Here is a 20,970-nt window from a genome sequence, read left to right as displayed (position 1 = left end):
TTTAAACCACCTTAAAAGTGTTATGAAATAAGTGTTTATTTATTTTTGCTCAAAAATATTAAAAAGATTTAATGGTACAGTATGTATTCGGACAATGTAAGATGAAATAGTAGTTATTTGAACAGTACAGAACAGTACTGTATTTGTATTGAATTATGTCCTTTTTATCTTTTATATGCTGATTTATTATAAACCACAAACAGCATTGTATTCAGTATCATACGTCATACTGCGCTTGGAGCGTAGTCAAAAATGTAGATGTAGTCAGTTCAGAGAATGATTTACTCAAGCCCTGTTTTACTTTGCAAAGAAATACAATGACTATAGATAGCCCTTTCAATATGTTGTGATTTCTGTATTTATTTTCATTGAAGAAAAAGGTTCTAAAAACCTATGTTAAGCAGTTTAGAAGGCCATGTGAAAAAATATCTTCTATTACTTCTTTATAATAACCTTTTCTAAAGGTGGAGTGCATACTGCCCATATAAAATCTTGGAAGAAAGATATACAGAATCTTGCTAAAGTCTATCTACATTTGACATTCAAATTTTACAGCCCTTCTATTGCATACGTGATCAAACAGCACTAAAATTCCGTGCTTCTTGCCTTCTTTCTTGCACTGAAAGGATTTATTAAAGCAGAAGGTTAGAGATATCATAGGCAATTTTCTATGCGGTCCTGAGAAAAGAGGATTTCATTGTTAAAAACTATCAGCCAGAAGATGAGATATAATATACTATGCTCACTCTATACTATAATCTTGGAGATGGGCCGAGGCTAATGCACAGCTGACCTGCAATATAGAGCTTTCTGAAAAAAAGACGAAGGCGTCTGACATTGCTTGTCCTAAAATAAAGGAAAAAAACAGGAGAAAAATGCTGAAAGTCAAGAGGGTCTGACAGAGAAATGTTGCGCATAATTGCGTCTGCAACTAAGGCACAGAGTGATAAGGCAGGAGCCAATTGTCTCCTGTGTTTGCAGTTTTCCTGGCTGTATAAACTATCTCCACTTCCACTGAGTGGGCTCAAAAGCTCTGTGGTGAGGACAGGGAGCAATGACAGAGGGGGTTTATGAGAGGCATGCCTGCAGGGCCCACCCAACCCCAACACCAAAACCCTTAACTTTTCCAAGATAAGGGTTTGCAAGGCTGCCTCTCCCTTTTTGTTTGAAGTAGTTTTTTTCTTGATGGCTTGTGTCAAACAGAGGAGATGTGCCAGATCCCATATTTGTGATGGCTAATTCTCCTGATACTCGAAGAAGAAACGAGGATTCTTTTGGGAAAAGCCCTTCAGACTTACTGTCACTCCACTCAAGTGGTTACATGCAGGTAGGCCTATCATTGTTCCCTACTTGACTGTATATTAAACGGATACCTTGTATGGAGTACCTTGTCTGGCCTCATTTCCTAAAATAAGACTGGAAGTGATCAAGCAGAAAGGAATCTGCATTCCGTTGATAAGCACCAGGATAATTGCTGGGTGCTCAGCTTTAGTGTTGGAGGTACTGTTAAAATTAGACTAGTGATACCAGAAAACTGAGTGAGAGGCTCATCTTAATATTTAAGATTTTGAAAGCCTGTAATGGATGGAGGTATTTGTGGAGGGAGTGATATCATTCCAATTTGAAAGGATAAAAATAATTGTACATAATTGGAAAATCTTAATATATTTTTAAACATATTTAAAGAGGTAAAAGTAGAAAAAATCATTAAGTGCAATTATATAATATAATAATATAATAATATTTACACCACAGGAAAAGCAATCTTAAGAAGAGGAGAAGAAGTGAAGTATTGTGCATAAGACTGGAAACTATTTTAGCACCAAAATCCATGTTATTCTAAAGTATTTTTCTAGGAGATACAGTATAATGGGTCATTATTTTTATGTCATAGGGTGATCTGGTTGTTATAACATACAAAATATATATGGAAAACAACTTTAATAATGTATAACCACTTTAAATACTCCTGTGCTTTGAACAAGTAAACAAAAAGAGCAGTGTGGTCATTGCTGTGAATCAGACATATTCGTTTCTTTGTTTTGCTGTTATTGTAGCAATTATCAGTCACCCCAGAACATGCCCTTTAAATGAAAAACTGCTCTTCAAAAGGTTACTCTCATTAAACAAATTGATTGTGTAAATCCTGTCATCATAATCAATTGATTTACTGATTCATTTACATGACATACTGATTGTTTTTATTGGCTATGTGTCCATATCCAAAATGTTGATATGTCAAAACACCAGCCTCATCATGCCCAATTCCATCCAACCTTACTGGCAAGATAAGCGCAAATCTACAGTAAATTACACAGGGTTTATACGACAGGAACTTATGATTTTTTTGCATGGGTTTCTGGTTTGGATTGTTTTACACTCTTGCCCAGCTCACTTGGGTGATTCCAGATAAACTGGAGTGACTTGATCACAGCAGAGGTAACAAAACTTTGACCGCAAAGGAAAAAGTAGTCTTTCATACACATTTTCCGCTCTCGTCACTATATGGGGTCTTATGTCCCCACATTGTCACAGCCACAGGATGACCTTCCTCCTTCCTCCTCAAGATCTACTTGATATCTATCTCTTTGGGTCAGCTGGAAGTCAAGTTGTATCTTTCGCACAGTTCAACCCATATAGTTTCTGAAAGTGAAGCAATACTCTGGCATTAAATTCTCTCAGTTTCAGTGTTACTGCTGTGTTAGGAAAGTCATCTTAGAATGTGAGTGCAACCAGCAAAAGTTTTTTCCCTGAGGAAAGATTCCAAAAACGTATCATGTCCTGAAATGTTTGTTCTCTACATTCATGTTGGATGTGTCAAAGATCTATTTAAATATGATCCTAAATAAACCAAAGAAAATAAAACTAGTTCCATTATTCAAACATGAAAAGCAATTAAATGGTTCTCTTACATCTTTAATTTTTTTGATGTTTGATTCTTTAATGTTCCTGTTAATTAGATTCTAAGTGAATTGACATGGATTACATGTAGACTGACGATGTTGTGTAGCTTAGCTATTTAGGGTTCGTATCACTTAATATTTAAAAGAGAAGCCAATTTTTATCTTTAACTTATGCCAACATTCCTGCCATTCATCGAGTTTAAAAACATGACTGACTGTCTCACTCAGAAGTTCAAGCACTTAGGCTTACACAAAATGAAAGCTTAATTAACCTTGGCCTGAATCAATAAAGCCAGTATTCTCTCAAGTTAATGTTACACAGGACCTTGCTTTACAGATTTTAAGCAGCTTCCTATACCGGGGAAAATAGAAATTCGGAAATGCCCCAGTCTGAACTGATCACAATATAAAATAATAGCAAATAGATTTTTAAAATGTGTATTTTTTTAATTCATTGCTTCATAATATATACATCCAAAAGTCTATTTTGCAAAAATTCAAAATTGCTGGGGCCAGTATTTCAATTCTTCTTTCAAATGTCTTCCTGTCATATATAAACATCATTCATAAAACTAAACCCAAGTTGCTATAGACAAAGTACCAAAAGAAAAACAAAAAGTAGACTAAATGGAAAACAGTACACATTTAATTTTTAATTAAAAGCACTGAAAAATTACTTTCTCTTCACGTTCTGTATGTATTCAGTTAACATTCCAGACACCTGGACTATCTTATTGCAAGCCTGAAGCAAAATCTTAAAATCTTATAAAAAGAAATGACAAGAGGCATGCCAACACACTTGCACTTTTGCAGGAAAGCTTAAGTTGGTATAGAAAAAGCAGCTGTGTAGTTTTAAACAGAACTGACATCTTATTGAAACCTTTAGATCTTGGAGAATGAAATTGCAAAGACGAATAATTTGCATTACAGATTCATTTCTGAATAGCTAAAAAAATCAATTACAGTCTAAATATCCTTTTTTTCTATGCATGATATATTGCATATCCATATTCATAAATAAATCCTGCTTGTAGATTTGAAGATATTGCCTTGGGTTCAAAGACATTAAGTGCTGGGGAGTTGCAGCAGCAACAATTAATTTTAATTACAAGGGCTACTGAGCTCAATGCGAGAGCTGTGATCTGGAAACTTAAAATACAGAATTATAAGGAGTACTGGTAAGACTGCGGTTTCCTGTAAGTAACATCTCACTCAGTTATTTATGACTCTGGTGATTGCAGACACTATATTTTATAACCCCTTTTACAACAGTCCTTAGAGAGGCAGGCAATGTGTTGAGATTTTAGGCCTGCTTTTCTCTTTCCTTCTTTTCTTTCCAAGTTTAAACTGACAGCTATTAAATTTAGAGGGAACATTCAAGGTATTTATTTCAATTTTTTAAATAAGCCTTCCTATTCTCAAGAAATAAGTGCTTGATGTTCTGCATGCTTGTTTGCAGTTATATAAAAATTCAAAACATAAAAATCAAAGAAAATCATTTGGAATATTCTAATGGGATGAGAAAGATGTTTGTTTAGGATCAATGGTGAGACAGACAGAACACTTCTAGCAACCTGAGTAAAAATGCACTGAGTGTTACAGAACTTGAGCAAAAAACAAAAAGACTATAAACTGATATTAGCTATTAATTACTGCAATAGAAACCTGTCTAAACTTTAGTTGTTCAAGTAGGTAGCTGCATCAGCATTCGTAGGCTGCAAATTAATAAGTAAAAGTTTATTTCATGCTGAAAAGAGAAGGAAAGAAACAATGTTTCAGCTGTGGAGCCATCTTCAGGTACGACAAGTGTCACACACGAAGAAGGCTCCACAGCCGAAACGTTGTGTTTCTTTTCTTCTCTTTTCAGCATGGAATAAACCTTTGCTTGTTCCTTTGCTGGGTAAACTTTATGTATATCAGTTTCAGGGTTTTGAAACATAAAATTAAAAATCATTTTTATAATAGAAAATTCCCAGAAATTGAACTGAGTGAGTAGTAGTGAAGCATTTGCTAAAGATGGTTGAACACACTAAAATGGTATTTGCAATTGTATCACAAATAACAAATATTAATTGTGATAACTTTTGTATTGGATCACAGTTGCTATCTAATTCTATGTTATTCTTATTAATATCACAAACGTCCCACACTACTAAAAACACTGTACTTTCCATATCATTGGCAAAGGAGCTACAGAGGCATGAAACTAAAACACTGGCTTGTTTTATCTGTACTCTTCAGAGCATGTGCAACATGTTGAAGGACTGTAGGCAGTTAATTTTTTAAAGCCAAATTCCACAAATATCTCCTAGAACAGCTCCTTTACCTTAAGAGTGTTTGTAGCAGTGGAATTGGGGAAAAGATAAGAACTGCATTAAACTATTGCAAAGAGGACATATTCAATAGTTTTACAGTACTGCACTAATTACATTAGCAAATGCATCTGTGCAATTTCTCTTACCTCTCAAGCTTAGTTGTCAATTTGTCTTGGTGAATTAAAATGCATGGACATAAAAATAAAGAACGTCACTGTGCGTAAATCCTTTACTAGACTTAGAGGCTACATTGTGTCTGAGAGGCAAGCTTGCAATAATTTATACTAGAAGCCATTACAGTTATTAGAAAACTCACCCGGAATGACTAATCACATTCAAACTAGCCAGTGGGTTTCAGTCAGCACTGACAGGAGCTTGGATTCACATTCCAGCTAGACTTAATTCCAGCTATTGACGCTTATACACATAGATTTGAGAAGTGGCATTGCAGTTTCAGGCCTGTGCCAATCAGATAAATCACAAACAAAAGAAAATTCCTAGGCATGCATGGACTAAATCTGGAAAACGCCAGGCAACATGCAGGCCAACAGGACCCAGATGGACAAAGACATCCAGGATGATTGCTATATCCTCAGCATGTTTCAACACGGCCTAGCCTATTGAAACAAATTCCCTCATAAATTAGGGATCTGATGAGGAGCTATGGGTCATTTGGCATGAAGATTCCCTTTCAACTTTGAAAGGTCATTAAGTTTGTCTAAATGGAAACTGTTTTTTACACATGACAGAAATTGCAGGAGGAAAGAGGGGGCAAGAGAGCAGGATGTAGAAGGAATGAGGAAACAGTTTCTTGGGTTTTTTTTGAAAACACATTTTCTAGGGAATATGTAATGATGTTAAAATACTATTTTAGTCAATCAGTTAGTTAATTTTATTTCAACCTTGAATTACATGGATACTTATGACATATATACTTTTGGATGAACAGATCCTACCCCCAAAATCATATCAGAAGAAAATTTACATTTAAGTATTCAATTTTATACCTATATCATGGTAAGTGTTGGAAATAAATTAAATTAAAGGAACAAAATGCTTCCCGAAAGTAATATAGTGCCAGACAAAGTACTGTTATTTGCTAAAAATAAATATTTACCCATATTATTGTATACTTATAGAATACACTATTAAACTTAATTTCTGAAGTAATATACTGTACCAATGCTATATATTAAAATATAAATATATAAATATACATGTTATTGGCATACTGTATACTGTATATATGTTTACATAAACACAGAGTAAATGCATACAGTATTAGAAATCATAAACCTAATTTAATTTTTTGTGCTAATCAAGTGAAAAATATAGAAACAACACCATAACTCCTCTGACGTATAAGTATTTCATTACGTTTGTGGATACATTGGAACATTTTCAATGTACTCTAAATAGAGAGTGTTTCTTGGTATTAAAAAATGTACAAATCATCTGCACAGTCTTCAAAGTTTCTGGTTTTTTAACTGTACACACAAAACATGTGTCTGTATTGAAAGAAAACTATAATCATCACTGAAAACACTGATACATGTTTCTTACCACATAGAAATGTTGACTAGATAGGTGTTAGATTGCTTAGTGTTGCAATAGTAATGGAATGCAGACTATACAGTTTGCGTACTGATACTGAAAGAGGTTCTTCACAGGAGGTTATTTTACATTCACTGTTGTGGTACAGTATAAGTGAATATAAGAACTATTATTTGCACTCTTATATTATTACATATTTCACATTCACCCTGACTGGCCTGAAAGGGTAAGCTCAAAAAAATCATGTGAGGTAGAAAAAGCACGTGCCGATTCACTTATTTCTGAGTCCTAGCTGCCACACAGAGTCCCAGCTCATCCCCTCAAAAATTCAGTCTCAAGTCTGGCAAGCGGGGGATCCCACAGCACAACTGTTATATTGTCATCTCACAAGAAAGCTAATGTTACATGTGCTACATGAAGATTTGTGTTTCCCTACTAGAATGTTGTTAGATCAGGATGACTTCATAGGATGGGCAGCAAGTCCCAGTACAATACTTGATCAATGTAGCACTGTGCATCATTGTTGCCATCAATCACTACAAGTGGAGTTCTCTAGCAACAGGACAATCTTGTCCAGACCATCACACCTGGATCTCCTTATTAATCCTGGCAAGGTGTCTTGCAGATCATGGTCTATCACTGACAGACAGTGTTTGGCTGTAATGTCTTGCCAGGGTAGAAACTGTTGGATATGAACACTAAAGAAGGTGAGCTATAGTGTGTTGACTTAGCCCAGCCTCCAACATACTGATGGCACAAAAGTGTTATTCTCTTGATAAGCTGGGCATATTGATTGCTTTCCATGTTTTTCTTTCTTGATTTATTAATCAATTAATCAAATGACACCAAAAACATCTAATCAATATCCAAATACATAATATGCGTTTATACTTTATTTATCTAATAACATATTTACATACAATGATTAACTTCCTTTGATGCTCAGTATGTAACATATTAAATTCTTGTAAAACATCTGCTGGCTCTAAAGCACTAAAAGTGAGCATGTACTTTGATTATCTGCAAAAGGCAAAGGAAAAACAAGGTTTGTCTGACAACACATCTGTTGTTGAACTGTAGAAAAATACCCAGGGTCAATCCTATTATATTTGAATGAATGAAAATGAAACAGGGAAGGGTGGAATAAAAGTCTGATGTTTAATCAATCTGTAAGGAGTTCAAGGTTTAATCAGTCTCTTTCCTCGTCTGCTGTGAAGCATCAACAAATGAGGACATGCTCTACATCAGGCAGTCAGCTAACTCCCACTCATTAGGAGAGAGGCGCGCTCAGTTTAACCTCAAGGTCCGCCACTTGGCTAACCTGCCTCCCTTCTGCATGGCAAATATGCTCATACTGCATTTCAGTCGGGAGCGAGTCAATCAGACTCATTAGGGTAATTGAGACAAGCCCTTAGAGAGTAAAGAGCCACCAAATTGGCACCCACTCCTGTATCAAAAAGCGCACCTGATCTTTTTTCTTTCTTCAAGTATATGGTTACATTCAAGAGTGCTAAATTACTACTGCAACGCTTTAAACATCTCATACTGTACTAGCAGTCCCCATTGTAGAGTGAAAGCAGTGCAGATCTTTCCATTTAATCACAGCACTTCAGAATTAAAAAAAAAATCATGGCCTTCAAACATCCCCTTTTCTTGAAATTCATCTGCTAAAAAGAACTTAATTTCCTAAAATTCAAAATCAATGTTTTTGTTATTTTATGTATAAAATGTCTTAGAAAAAGATTGAAGGAAAATGTTAGTGACTGCTACAGTTCCCTTATCAAAGACTTAAAATGTAGATATGTATGTAACATGACATGACATTTAGCAAGCTGACTCAAGTAAATATTAAAAACAAATCTTTGGCTCTGCATGCTGTTTTTGGGAGTATCCAACAAAATTAGGATAGCCCAAAGGACAGTAGATCTCCTTCTTAATGCACTTTGAATGAAATGAAAAGAAAAATCAAATTTTAGTGTTGTTTGCTTCTTGACAGCATTCATGCTGCCTTTCTTCCATTTATTCCTCCCACAGAATGTAGCCCTGTTTCGTGTTATTTGTATATTTGTTTTTATATTTCTTTGAAAGAAAAGTAAAATGACCTTTGTTGATTTGCATGCTGCCTGTCTGCTTTTATACAGTGTAAGTGTCTGGGTTTATCTTTTTCATTTTTCTTACTGCCTTACTCCCATAGAAGACTGACTACAGAAGTCAAGAGTGTTGCATTTTCCAATTTGTGCCTCAGGCCCACACATATCTTCCTTAACAGATGCAAAAAGAATATAATTGTCAGGTAACTTCCAAATGAATAACCACGAGATGCTGTTCAGTAGTACACGATAGGCATCGTGAATACCAATGTTAATTTATAGTCACAGCTCTATAACAATTTAATTGTTTGTTATTAATAGATATAGCAGAGAAAAATGTTACAGAATATGGTTTTAGTATTTTACCAATTACAAACTGCTTATGCCAGCGTTATAAGAGCCTCAGGTTCTTGTGAATGTTTTTCATTTTACATTTTGTTTTGGCTAAGTATTGAGATTCACACTGTTTTTAGTTTACATATATTTTAAAGTGTAATAATCATTTTGGAAAAGTTTCTTTTTAGCAGTGTGACCTCAAGACTCAATATTCTAAATGCACCGACAAGGAAAATACAAACGTGCTTAAAACACACATGAGTAATTTCTTCTGGCAAACTTTACACTTATAGATGAACATTAAACAACACACTTCTCTGATTTACTGCTGTGTACCTATCCACTTAATAAAAGGCAACTGATTTCATTTAGTAGATTTCAGTTTATTACCTTAACAGTACTTAAAAAAATTAATGAATAACAGAAATGATAGACATCAGCCTTTCTTTTCAAGAGAATCCCTTTGGGGTCATATTCTGGAATCCCATCACATGCAAGTCATAACTAGCCATTTGTAAAATTGGCATAACAACCTGTGATGTTTCCTTAGAAAAGTGTTTTATGATGTCAGATGCATGCTCATTGTGATCTAATGACAGCATCTTTTAGGAGAATAAAGATGACAGTGTTTAAAAAAATGAAGGGTCTCTGCTACTTTATTTAAAGCTCATTGAAAAAAAGATAACATCTTAAACTGAAACACCCACTGAATTCAGAACCGTGGTTGACTTTGAATCGATATGATACTGATTTAATGGTAAACAAGACAAACCGAATCAAACCACAAAACATACCTAATTTATTTTAGAGATAATTCTACCAGGTCTACAAGAACTGAATTCAAAACATTAAAAGGACAAACTTAGGTATTATCTTATATACCCACCAATGCAAAACTTTAGACTTCAATACAAGTTAAATTGAGATATAAAAAACTGACCAAGATCGGTGGCTGCTGAAATCAAGATGATGTCTTTGTTTGCCAATTCCAAGTCAATGTGATGTACAGTAGTAATAGTTATCCCATGGGAGTTTTGGCAAAACTCTGAAAGCCCTGATTAATTATTAATTTATCTGTCTGATGCTTTGATCCAAAGCAGTGAATGTACCCCTATTTTTCACATGTATACTGTCTACACTGTGGCATATGGGTAACATACCTTAACTGAGCAATAACCTACCTTAACATACAATAACTGAGCAAAAACGTCTTACCACAAACCCCCAGTTATGATTCAATAGTCATAGTCAATACTCTAAAGTTGCCAGGCTTTCGTAACTTTTACTGAGCACACTGAGCTTCTATGGTCCAAAGTTTAGTATTTCTGTTGATTGTTCATTGACAGGTACAGTATATTAGCAAAAATAGCAATCAAACTATCTTCCATTTACCTCACATCTGAGGCAAATCTAAGCATCTTTAAATACAGTATTTCTTTTCATCCTTGTGATACAAAATGTAAAAACTAAAATTATATAAATGTGTAGAATCAAAGCTATAAAAATACATTTGGGACTCAAAAGGGGCTTGTTCTTTGTCTTCAATGAGCTATAAACAAAATATGCTTGAGAATGACAGTGCTACAAGCACAGAGTGAATTTGTTTAACATGACACAGGTTAGTGACATTGATAAAAACAGATATAATTCAGTCACATGAATAGTCACATGAATAATTAAATCTAAAATGAAAAGTAATACTCTTCACCTGATATGATTTAATAAATATTTTTGATCATGTGCTAAATTTTATATTGGCAATCAAACCGGGTTTATTGGCACCTACTGCTGCTCTTCAATTTACCAGAGTGTGCTCAGGCATAAAATAAGAAAATGGCATGACAATCTTGTGGAATATTTTAGAGACATCATTGACACCCTACATTTAAATTTCCCAAAACACTTTTATTCACATAGTTTTGTAGACAAAAGAGAAAATATTATTCACAAACAGCAAGGAGGTCAGGTCAACAGGATTAGAAAGTAAAAAAGTAAAAGAAAAGTATAAATAAGTGGACTGATGATGAAGAAAAGACGGCAAGCATATCACCTTGTAAGGTGCCTATCCATAACAAGGACATTGTCAGGGCACCTTTAAACCTGCAGTGTCCAGGATCTTTATATCCATCAGTAGAGAATAATCTCAAGGCACTTTGTACAGTGCATTAATCACGGAGACCCTTAAGCACTTACAAAGATTCTAATATTCTGACCTTGAGGTTACAAGAAAGACATTAGGGGTTCGAATGGGGAAGGAGGGAACAGCAGAAAAGCTTTCAAGGTAATGAAATTCTGCAATAATTTAACTTAAAGACTTGCAGGGACAGGCCTAGGATGAGAAAAAAGAAAAAGAGAAACAGTAGATTAAATTGCTTTTCATTTTTTAAGGCTTTCAGGCTTACGTATGCGTGTTATTTTTTTTTTAAAGATTCTACCACAAAAGCAAAGATAACAGCATTAGTGTCCAGAATGATTTGAATCATTTCAAAACCAATTAACCTTCGATGGAGTTGGGGGGGGGGGGACAGAGGAACATAGGAGAACTCAAAGACCGAGGACAGCTGTCCACCAGAGACAGAGAGAAAAAGGGAGGGGGTCATAGAGAGATGGGGCAGCAGACTCAACTGCACTGATTACATGATCATCCTCTCTCCCAATTGAAAGAGCGGAGCTGATGCAGAGCTCTGCTTAAAATCCACACTTGAATTCAGAGCAGTGACCCCATCCATTTAGTTAATTAAAGGTTCCATTTGGAAATAGAGCCAGTGGCATTCCAAGTGCCAATCAATATATCTCTCAGTTCTAAAGGTAGGGTGACAACACTGAGTGTAACAATGCAAGATTTGTAGTGGCAATCTCAATGCAGTTCTTGCCTGTGTTTCGCTTTTTGAACAGAACGCCTGTTTGTGTTGCCAGCCATCTGCAGTTGCATTTGCCAGCTGCAAGGAGGTGATCTCACCCAGATGCCAACAATAGATAGTTGTGGGATAGCAAAGAGGAAGAAGGCAGTCACCGAAAAAAGCGCATGAAAGCACTCTTTTGTGCCTGTCCTGGCAAATACTGCTAAAACACTAAACCTTTTTGTCTAAAATTAGGTTCCAGGATATAAGCATTTTTGCTCACAAGCTATGTCTTTTGAGGCAGTTCTATGTATTCTTTGTAGACTCTGTTAGTGTAGAATGTTTGAGTAGATATTTAAATCTCTTTAAAAGTATACCACTCTAAGAGTTTTTTTGGATTCAATGAAAAATGTGAACATAATCCAAAAGCTTAATATGAATTGATCTAGGGCTGAACAAATCAGGCATTTAAGAAAGATAATTTGCAATTTCCAGGGTAAGACAGTCTCAACTATAACAACTTCTCTAAACTGTCAACAGATATTTTCATTACAACTGCTGAAAGGCTGGAAACATTAACACAGTTATTGAAGCTGCTGTTGAGTCAGAATAAAATACAATGTAGCCTATAATCTGAAAAACAGAACAAAAGAAAACCATCCTAGCTGTTTCCTGAAGTTGAAAATGTATATTATCCCTATGTGTGGTTATCATCTGTAGCACAGACAAAACGACTGCAATCCAAACTTCACAGTTTTTCCTAGGACAGCTCCCATGAGAGTGGCACAGTCCTTGGTGTTGTGTTTATTTTTTTGTCAAATTATGTCCGATGTTTCTATTTATAACCTTTACTTTACTTAACCCTCTCCAAATTCCCACAGGTATTTTTTTATTTCCTTTTCCTCAACTAGCCTACCAAACAAACAACATGGTTGACCAACATTTTTCTCCTCACATTTTGGTGTTCAATGTTGCTACATATCATATGTGGAGACAACAGTAGAATTGAACTAATTTATTTTATACCAATATGCCTCATTTCTGATATCAACAATGTAAAACAATATATACCCTATATTTTTAAAACTTAAAAAAAACTTAACCTAGTCTTCGTTAATATGGACACAACTGGAATGTATAACTATTTGATTTCTGTAAGACAACAAAAGAATAGTGTATTTTGAATTATGTACCTACACAGAAGGCCAGTGAAAAAAATACCAATATGTTTTGTACCTATGCACAGAAGATCAGACTTCCACAGTTAAAAAGAAGAAACAATCTCAACCTGTTCCTTTATGTAGTCACCCATTTTCTTCATCTGCTTCAGAAACAATCAAGGAGTGGTGACAGCAAATGACTCACACAGCAGGTTTAGGATTAATTTCTAAGAAAAATTATGTACACGTCTTGATGTAATTGTCAGAATAAGTCATTCGTCCATCTAGCACATAAAAATGGAAATGGGCAGCTGGGGTAAAAAGCTTTTTTCATAGCGACTCTGACCTCGTCATCTCTCCCCACACGTAATTCAATCATTCCAAGGAGATGGATATCCATCCCACGGGAGCGCTTACACTCTCCATTTCCTAAAGCGCTTGATCAGATTAATTGATCGTCCCCGCTGCTGTTTCGCAGAAACTGGGTTTGCATTGATATTCCTATAAAATGTTTTCATTCCGCTTCAACTCCATAAACCACAGGACACAAGACACGACACTAAATCGCAATGCAAGAAGTCAGAAGGCTGCAAGCCAACCGGTTAACAAGTGTAAAACAGCAATCCCACTAGGATGAGGTAAAATGAGCTGCAGTCATAATAGGCCTAACTAAGGTTTTTGCCTTGATTCCTAGCCCCCTGAGGATGTGCATGTGATACCCTATGCAAAAAAAGGAGTATCCTCACAGCAAACTGTCAGTTTAAACAAAGAAAGGTTCTATTTTTATTGACCTATTGTAGTGCGAACATGACGTTATTTTTATTTGGTGACTCAGATATACCACACAGTCTTGTGCAAGTCTACCATGAGAAACTTCAAAAGATCTTTGCAAGATTGTATTTCCCACATTAAACATTTTATTTTCCCCATGATATTTGATTCCAACGCACAGACCCTGAAGCATGCTCATATCTGCACTGAACACATACACATGCAAAAGTTTTCTAATTTATACATCAAAAACTTAAAAGGAAATTGTTTCAGACAGTTGTAGTAACCTTACAACCTGGTGAAGACCACATTGACAGAATCTGGCAGTGATAGCCCTATGGTGTGCCTTCAGACCAAAAGAAGATAAAAAACCTTCTTAAGCAGATGCACTGCCTCAGCATTGAAAAGCAACACTCACTGCTCATCAAAAATACATAAAAACTAAAAACATTTCTTTCTTTCCACTGATACACAATCACAACTATACACAAGAGATTAATTTATCTGCACAAACAGTCCATAGCTATGTTTTTCCCTATAAAGTTTGTATAAACCTCCTGTGCATTTGGTAAACGTTCTGTAATTTTTCTTCAAAACGGGCAATTCCCTCTGTGCTTTAACCACATAAATAATCCAGCAAAATGACATAATTACACAGACAGCCGGTTCAAATTTAAAGCATTTATCCAACACTTTGCATTACTGGGAATTATTAGGGTTATGAGACTGAATTGCTAAATTGAATTAAAGATATGGCATGTAGTGTAAAGGAAAGACTGGAGTTAGTAAGTAAGTGGGCTGGGAAAGGCTAAAGCCCTCTTGGCTCTTTGGCAGACCTCTTTCTTTAAATGTTATGTGCAAAACTATCCCGTCCCATTCAAGCAGTCTAAAGATGTCAGACTGGAGGTAAAGGCAGATTGCTCAAGCCTTTACTCCTGAGCGAACAGGCATGCACTACTGCACTCTGCTGCACAGAAAAGGAGATGCTGAATATGCTGCCAGGAGCTTTAAGTGAAGTATGTCTTTGGATGAATTACTGAACTTTGGAATGTAACAGGACCCATGGCTATATGGGCAGTATTCCATAATATGTCTCCCATCATGTCTATCAAGTTTGTATCTGTTCATTTCAAAGACTAAAGCAACACAACAAAGTTTTTTCAAAGTTTAATCAAATTAATTTGGGATGCATACTTACTCTACATAGGGAGTTTAGCTATTTCTTTTTAATACATTAATACTTTAAAGTTTAAATCTTTTTTCCTGTTTTGCAAAAAAGAAATGTAGTAAATGAATCATGGAGTTAAATGCTTTGTGAATGTATCTTAATATTTAGCAGAAAGAAACATGAAATGTTCATTTGGTTATTTTTTAAAAGGCTTCTCATTCATTTTGCAACGCATTGCTCTTTTCTCAAGTCTGCTGCTGACATAAAACAGCAAAAGGGGCTATGAGGTGCAAAGACCAGAGCAAAGCAGAGTACAGGACGCACAGCAGGTTACAAGAAAAACCTGTGAGTCTCAGACATGATTATTCACTATTTTTAGACAGATTTCAATAACCTTAAAAGATTTACTAATCCACTGGATAGATCATGATTTTATTTTGACTGCCTTATATTAATTTAAAATGGATCTCTTCAGTGAATGGGGAGCAATGTTTTTTTTCATGGCTAGAAAAACAATTTAAAAGTAAAACTTTTTAAATACATTTCCATGGCACAAAAATGACTTAATTCTTACAAAGTTTTTAACTGTGTTTTTCCACATAAGCTGCATTAGGGAGACAATTATTTTTAAATTAGAACTTTGAAATTATACTATTTTTGAACTTTGAACTATTTTTGACGTTCTTCTGCATATTATCAACATAAGCTCAGTAATCACATCTGAAACATTTCCAGTAACCTTGACATGTATGGACAGGGACTTTTTTCTTTCACACTTACAATAAACGTACATGCAAATGCATGTACAGATACAAGCACAAACATGCACTAAACAAAATATGAAAGGAGGTTAATCATGCTGCACATCAGGGTTAGCTTCTGTGTTACTGTGAGAACTGGTAACATGTAAAGGCATTCCCTGACTAATTAAAACTCATGGAGTCCCCTTAGGGGGACCCTCATCATATCTGTAGATTGTATGCATACCACCAGGCAGAAGCAAACAAACTCATCTGAAAAAGGTATACAGTCTAGGGATAACAACAAAGTGATATTTTTTCTGGGTACACGGAGTTAAATAACATTCCTTCTGTCTGTACTTTACCTTCCAGGCTATCCTGTTTCCCTTTGTATCATGTTCCAGAGCTATTGGGAAGTCTCCTCGCTCATAGAATTTGCGAAATGCTGTAGGCTTTGCAGGTCTCTCTCGAAAAGCTCCAGCTGCAGGTGGTCCAACAACCTACAGGGAAAAAGTATGACCCATTTAAGACTTCAAGTGAGGTTTTAAGGTGAAAGACCACTGTTTTCACACTATTGTGGCTTTAATTATTTGCAAAAGATGTAATGCCACTGAACAGTTGTTTAAGAAATGTATGAATACTTCACTCTATCTCTGTACATATACAGTAGAGAAAGAATACTTTTTGTAAGGTATGCATACATAATATTTTTCTCTCCTTTTTGAACATAAGCTAGCAGAATTTTGTAATTGTGACATCTTTTTTAATAATTTCAGACCTAGAATAACATTATTTTTTCCCTGGGGAATACACATTGATGAACAAACTAACAAATACTGTCAACACTTACATACATACTAATTTACATTTACTTATATAAACATTGTAATACATCTGAAAGCAGAATAATAATTAAGCCTCTTAGCTGAGAAATGTTAGAATAGAAGATATTTTCCATCTTTTGAGGGAAAAAATCAAAGAGGCCTAAAGCTATTCAGTTTAGCATGTCATCAGAAATCAGAAAGGTTGATGAGTCATTCCTATCTGAAGTTTCATAGACTACACAACTTAATACTGTATGACTAACTAGGAAGCATTTGTAGTGACTGACGGCAGTAGATTTACCAATAAGTCAGTTCTACACACTGTATGACCAGCTAAGACTAATGCATGTCAGACTGACATGGTAAATTGATCAAACAGCAAGTAAGTTATTACCATATTTATTATACGAATCATAAATACTTCCTATAAAAGTGATGTTAATCAAGAAGAAAAAAAGTGAAGCATTTAAGATAAAGCACATAAGGTGAGCTTCCTGCAGTTTACCATAATAAATGGATACACTGCCAATATTGCATACAGCAATAACCATCTGGAGCTGGTCACAGATGACAGGACTGTATTTTTTCATATCCTGCAATTAATCTTCAGATTATTTCACAGTTCAGGCTCAACATTACAGATATGTGATTTAATTAAACCAGAGACATAAAATCAGCAGTTTTCTTTGGAAGGATTGAAATATCAACCAGAGCAGAAAGTGGGAAGTGAAATAGTGAGGGAGGTGTTGAAAGAATTCAGGACAAAAGATACAAATCATTTAAAATATAAATTTCTATTTACAGTATATAATATATCACATTTCTTGTAATACAGAGTTTTGAAACAAGATCTGGAAGCCATAACAGGGCACTATCATTTGAGAAGCAAAAAATTGTTATATTATATTCAGAAAGAAAAATAACAGTAAACCAACAAAGTAAATGTTAATCAATCCCTGTTTTCTAAATCCCATGACAGTTTTTAAACAGGACAAAATTGTCACTTTCATTTTTTATTACTTTCTAATCATTAACAGAACACTGTAGCAATTACCTGTTTCTAGAATGTTTGGTATAACATCTTGGTAAGGCTTCTAGTTAATATATTCAGCAATGTCAGATTAAATCAGGTGATTGCTTGACTTGTTTTTTTCTCATCAAGGAAAGCACTGTAGCTGGTACACAAAAATCATTAACTATAGAAAGTTGAACTGAGGTGGAGTTTTAAGCACTATAATGCTAAGCAGAAAGTAAGACAAGCACAAACACTGGTTTCAATATGAGTACATTTTGCTCCTACTGTATGTACTAAGAACACTCCCAAGAAATTATTGTATCTTTTAGTAGGTACACAAGATTGATTAAAAAAATGTTATCATTATGAGTATACTTGGATTAACATTTATGTCACATTTAGGATTTTTCGTAAAATTTATTGCACTCCATTCTAGCCTTCATTTGTGCTAGCAATATGAATTCATGGAAGTGCTCTAAGGATGTCTTCTACAGTCTTTCTGATGGAATGGAGTCCAAGGAATCTATTTGAAACAATCCTTCACTTGCAAATGTAAGGCTACAGACATTATGAATGTTAAATGCAAATCTATCTGATGTACACTACTGCTTGCAAGACATACTGTATATCTTAGTTTCAATCTGAACCAAATATCTCAAGATGAAGCTGTGGTATCATCTTATAAGCAGGTTCTGTTTCTGTGTCGTTTCTATGAAGCCATGAAACAGTGTGGTATGTTTTTGGTCTGGTTTGTTTTCACAAAGGCTGACCGACAAGAGAGGCATAATTTAAATGCAAATGGATCCACACTGTGCTGCTCTACTCTTCGAAAAAACACGTCTTGGTTTCCTGCTGTACTGCACTGATGGTCAAATCAGAGCTTAGGGACGATGGGCAATAGAGGGAAAGTCAGGTCTATGGTTATTAAAGAAAACATCTGGAGAACATATGGAGCAGCAGATCCATGTTATTAGCTGTCAGGTTTCTTTTTCTATTTGTTACAGGATCAATAGCCTTTTTTCATGGACCCTGAACTAGCTCCTGACCCCTTCACATAGAGGTGATTTTTAGGTCCAAGGAGACCAGCAAGTTAGTCCCACCAAGACCTGTGTCTTTTTTTAAATGACAACAAAGTGCTCAGATAATCCTATTAGTATAGTACATCCATGTGCTGACACGCAACTTTGATAGGGAAAATCAGTGGCTCATCAATTCAGATGGTAAGTTCGGTGTGGTGCGGCTTCTTGCTCATGCAGGTGATCCATCAAACAGACTGCAAGGCAAGTCTCTGTAGACGTTAGAGCAGCTATGAACACCATTGATGGATGTTTGGTAAAGGGTTGTCAATTTCCTGTCATCCCTTGTGAAGCTTGCATTTTCATTTCTTTTTTTCCTTTGCTAAGAGTTGTTGGGTTGTATCGCATGGCCTGTTACAAAGCCAGTGGGGGGAATGCACAGGCACACCAGAGAAAGCTCCTGGGCTTTTTTTTGCAGTTGAACTGTTATATAAATTAAGTACAGTTCAAAGTGGTTTTCGTTTCAGGCTGTAAGAAGTGAGTCACCCCATAGTCAAAGGCAAGGGGAGCTTTTTTTGATAAGGTCAGCCTGCATAGCATTGTAAAAGGAACCTGCTGGAATGTGCAAAATTAATTTCATTTATTTGCATTGTGCAAAAAAAAAAACCAATACAGTCCAGACAAATGTTTTTCAAAAACAGAATGATCTTTTTCAGGATATTCTTTACCAAGCATGGGAGATTTTTTGTGATATTATTCTAAGAATGCTTATTGATTTCAAGGAAACAAGAACTAGTGTAATATTTACAGATAAATAAGCAAGCAGAACACAAAAGAAGACCTGTATTTATCATGCAGTTGGTGTATATATTTTATATATAATATATAACTTATAACTGTTAACAAATACATAGGAACATAAGATAGGCAGATATAGATTTTCTCTCCTATCTCAAAGTAAAAGTAGTATTTAGCTCTAAAAATGATCCAAATGACTTATTTTGACCAAGATACTGAAATGGTTTGGCTTTATAATTGCATTAAAAACATATGACTACTGCACCCTATGCATATGAACAGTAGGGCAAGAGCCTCAAAGGGAAACCAAGTAAAATTCATTAAGCCATTTCCTTGTTAGTGCCTCTAGCCCTCACATACCAATTATTTTCCTTCAAACCATTATATGAGCAAACACACTATCTTCATTTGAATTTGAAATTGTGTTTTCCTCCAGCATTATAAAAGATCAATATTTTAACAATACCACAGTGATTGCTTTCAGAAGTCAGAATCTTCAAATGGGGGAACAGAAGTCAGCCAATTAATGAGGGAAAAGACACAGTAAATCTTTTGTCAGCTCAAATCAAAAATGGGATTTTGTACCAATGTTACGCGGAGCAGACAGTGGTGATACTAAATACAGTAGGAGCAGTGGGGTAAAGAATGGAACCAGTTAAGTAAAGGCTCTTCTAAAGAAGAAGGTTTTGAGTCTGGATTTGAAGGAGTTTAGAGAAGGTGATTCTCTGATATCCTTGGGGAGAGAGTTCCAGAGCTTGGAGGCATAACAGGAGAAGGCCCTGTCACCCATAGAGTGTAGATGGGATTGGGGGAAAGTTAGCAGACCAGAATTAGAGGGGCGAAGGTTGTGACATGGGGAATAGGGTGATAACAGATCAAACAGGTACTGAGGTGCCAAGCCATGCAGAGCCTTATACTGTAGGTGAGCATGAGGATTTTGAAGTCGACACGAACTTTGATAGGAGTAATGTGATCACTTGCACTAGACCTGGTTAGGATTCTGGCTGCTGACTTTTGAACATAGTGGACAATTTGGACTCATGGACAGTTTTGCCTGTAAGTGATCAAGAGTAACATATTACTAAGGACCTCTGTCCTTATATAATATGGAGAAAAATAAATTTGAAAATTATATTCTGATTCTTTGAAGCCCTTACACTGTGCCTTACATACTTACCCACTGTGCCTTACATACTTACATTCTTAAATGCAAAAAACAACACAGCTTAGGCATGTCATCCTCATTATTCTTTTATTTCCAGAAGTATCTTTTCTTGGCCTTTGGGGGGTCAATACAACTTGGGCATCTTGCCTTCAAAGCCCATTTCATTTCCGGAAACTAATCACTGATGTTCCATGTCCTTTATACAGAACATTACATTTGGAGTGTGTTTTAGTAATTCACATCTCAAAAGCACTATACAGTAAGTGATCACTAAG

At 35.5% G+C, this 20,970-nt stretch overlaps 1 protein-coding gene and 1 long non-coding RNA gene across 3 annotated transcripts in view; one reads left to right on the top strand and one right to left on the bottom strand.

Moving 5' to 3' along the window:
* Window positions 1–20,970, bottom strand: part of pacrg (PARK2 co-regulated) — a 106,756-nt gene that overhangs the window by 67,216 nt on the left and 18,570 nt on the right. For both annotated transcript variants that reach the window (XM_088602995.1, XM_088602996.1), the window contains exon 2: window positions 16,243–16,377. In XM_088602995.1, the coding sequence (XP_088459121.1) occupies window positions 16,243–16,377 (135 nt within the window). The remainder of the gene's footprint in view (window positions 1–16,242; window positions 16,378–20,970) is intronic.
* LOC148649827 (uncharacterized) overlaps window positions 1,033–20,970 on the top strand; it is a 41,001-nt gene continuing 21,063 nt past the window's right edge. Inside the window, exon 1 of the long non-coding RNA XR_015925941.1 lies at window positions 1,033–1,327. This is a non-coding gene — a long non-coding RNA (uncharacterized LOC148649827). The remainder of the gene's footprint in view (window positions 1,328–20,970) is intronic.

This window comes from Lepisosteus platostomus, chromosome 13, assembly GCF_059453375.1.
Source record: "Lepisosteus platostomus isolate fLepPlt1 chromosome 13, fLepPlt1.hap1, whole genome shotgun sequence".
Classification (NCBI taxonomy): Eukaryota; Metazoa; Chordata; class Actinopteri; order Semionotiformes; family Lepisosteidae; genus Lepisosteus; species Lepisosteus platostomus.
Note: the sequence above shows the minus strand (reverse complement) of the source record. Positions and strands in the feature narration are given on the sequence as shown.